Source organism: Octodon degus, unplaced genomic scaffold (genome assembly GCF_000260255.1).
Source record: "Octodon degus isolate 3935 unplaced genomic scaffold, OctDeg1.0 scaffold00184, whole genome shotgun sequence".
Taxonomy (NCBI): Eukaryota; Metazoa; Chordata; class Mammalia; order Rodentia; family Octodontidae; genus Octodon; species Octodon degus.
In genome coordinates this window covers 4912682-4914570 of record NW_004524760.1, presented here as the reverse complement: position 1 = coordinate 4914570, position 1889 = coordinate 4912682, and the positions used below count along the sequence as shown (strand labels likewise).

Genomic DNA, 1889 nt, shown 5'->3' with positions numbered 1-1889 from the left:
GAGTTGGGCCCAGAATTGAATTCTGGCAGTGGTGCCCTACAGGTAAATAGATGATATCTAGTTTTGTAACAGTGGTTAAGTCCAAGTATAGCAAATCTTATGATCTTTACTAGAGAGAATTCTTATTTGCATAGTACTGTTATATTTTATAGCAGTAAGCTCTGTGTTTGTGTTTTCCTGGGATCAGGGAGGGTTTATTTCAGAGATTTGATATCTTAGAAAAGCTTTATCTTAATTTTAGCCTCTGTTTTTACCTTCATAGTCAATGTGATCAGGATGTTATTTGCTGGCTAATAACCTCAGATTAAGTAACATAGGAAATGACTTAAAAGCCCAGCTACAAATTATTTTTTAAAGTGATATTGAGTACAAAATTGGAATTAATCTTCAGTGTACAGAAATGCATAATAATAGGTCATAGAATGAGATTACAGGTTGGGATAAGCTATTTAGAAATAGTACCCCCCAAAACCACTGATTAATTGCCATTTTATATTCCAAAGACCAAGCTCTGTTAGCCTTACCATGTAATGAAATGTCTAATCTGATTTTGACAAAATGATTCACTTTTAGGTGATATATTTCTTTGGGTTGAAAAGACTAACTGAATTCTCATCTTATTTTCCATATCCACCAGGAAGCTGTTATCCCAGGCCCACCATTTTTATTTGGAGCATGTATAGTTCTTATATCTTTTCTGGTTGCCTTATTTATCCCTGAATACCGTAAAGCCAGTGGAGCTCAAAAACAAAGCAACAGCATCAGTGGTAGCCTGACTAACACCCCGGAACGGGTCAGTGATGAGGATATTGAACCACTGCTTCAAGACAATAGCATCTGGGAGCTTTCCTCCTTTGAGGAGCCTGGGAGTCAGAGTACTGAGCTGTAACTTGAAGAAAAGGAGTTCTGCAGATGTCAACTCTTAAAGCCTTCAGGGGAGCCACACCACATGGAAACTTTATGGTGCTGGAGGGGTGAAACTAGCAGCACACTTGGGCCAGGTTGATAAGTGATTTCTTCATCGTTTCTCTCCACCCCACCCCCATCTCTCCCTCTTCCTGTTCTTTTCTCTTCTTTTTCTGTTTGTACATTAGGACAAGGTAAGGTTTGAAATACTTATCCATAAATAGTGTACAAGTCTCAAGATTATCTGGAATCCAGACTTTGAAACTCAAATAGAAAAGGCCATATCCTTCAGAAAAAAATGGCTTTCTGCTGGGCAAGCTGGAACATGCCTGGAATCCCAGCACTGAAGAATCTGAGGCAAGAGGAGCACGCATTCAAGGCTGACCTGGACTACGGAGCAAGTTCAAGGCCATTCTGGACTACACAGTGTGGCCTTGTCTCAGGAAAAAAAAGACTTTCTTTTAATAAGTGGAGTAACATAAACAGCAATCTTTCTACATCCTTTTCTCTAGGAAGTGTAGGATTGTTGTAGAAGTGCCATCTTGCGTAAGATTTCAGGTAAATATTTCCCTTTTTCCTTCCCTCATCCTCCTGGATGATGCCCTGTTAGCCCACAGGTATTGATGAGTGGCCACTCTTAAAGAGTTAGCACTCAGTATCAGGGATCCATTGCCTTTATCCAAAGGTCAAACACAAAAACTATAGTTTTACTCTCCCTTTGTTTTTTTTTTTTTCTATTTTCTATGCTTGTCTTGAATAAATAATAATATTGATTGGTGAACCCTTTTAGCAGATGAAGGAAATTTTTCTTACAAATTCAAATCATGTTGAAGTAGGAAATCAGATTCGTGGACTTTGTGTCCTGGTCAGCTCTGCAGTGATTTTACAGAGCAGAGCAAAATTTCATCTAGCTGGGTGTGGTGGTGCATACCTGTAATCCCAGCTAACTGGGAGGCTGAGGCACGATTATTGTGAGTTCATAA

The 1889-nt window shown here is 39.2% G+C and overlaps 1 protein-coding gene across 1 annotated transcript in view; it reads left to right on the top strand.

Moving 5' to 3' along the window:
- The window catches only part of LOC101571702 (hippocampus abundant transcript-like protein 1), a 61815-nt gene extending 59932 nt beyond the window's left edge, over window positions 1–1883 (top strand). The window contains exons 8-9 of the mRNA XM_012517481.2: window positions 4–42; window positions 638–1883. Coding sequence (XP_012372935.1) covers window positions 4–42; window positions 638–889 — 291 coding nt within the window. The 3' untranslated portion in view covers window positions 890–1883. The remainder of the gene's footprint in view (window positions 1–3; window positions 43–637) is intronic.
- The last annotated feature ends 6 nt before the right edge of the window (window positions 1884–1889 follow it).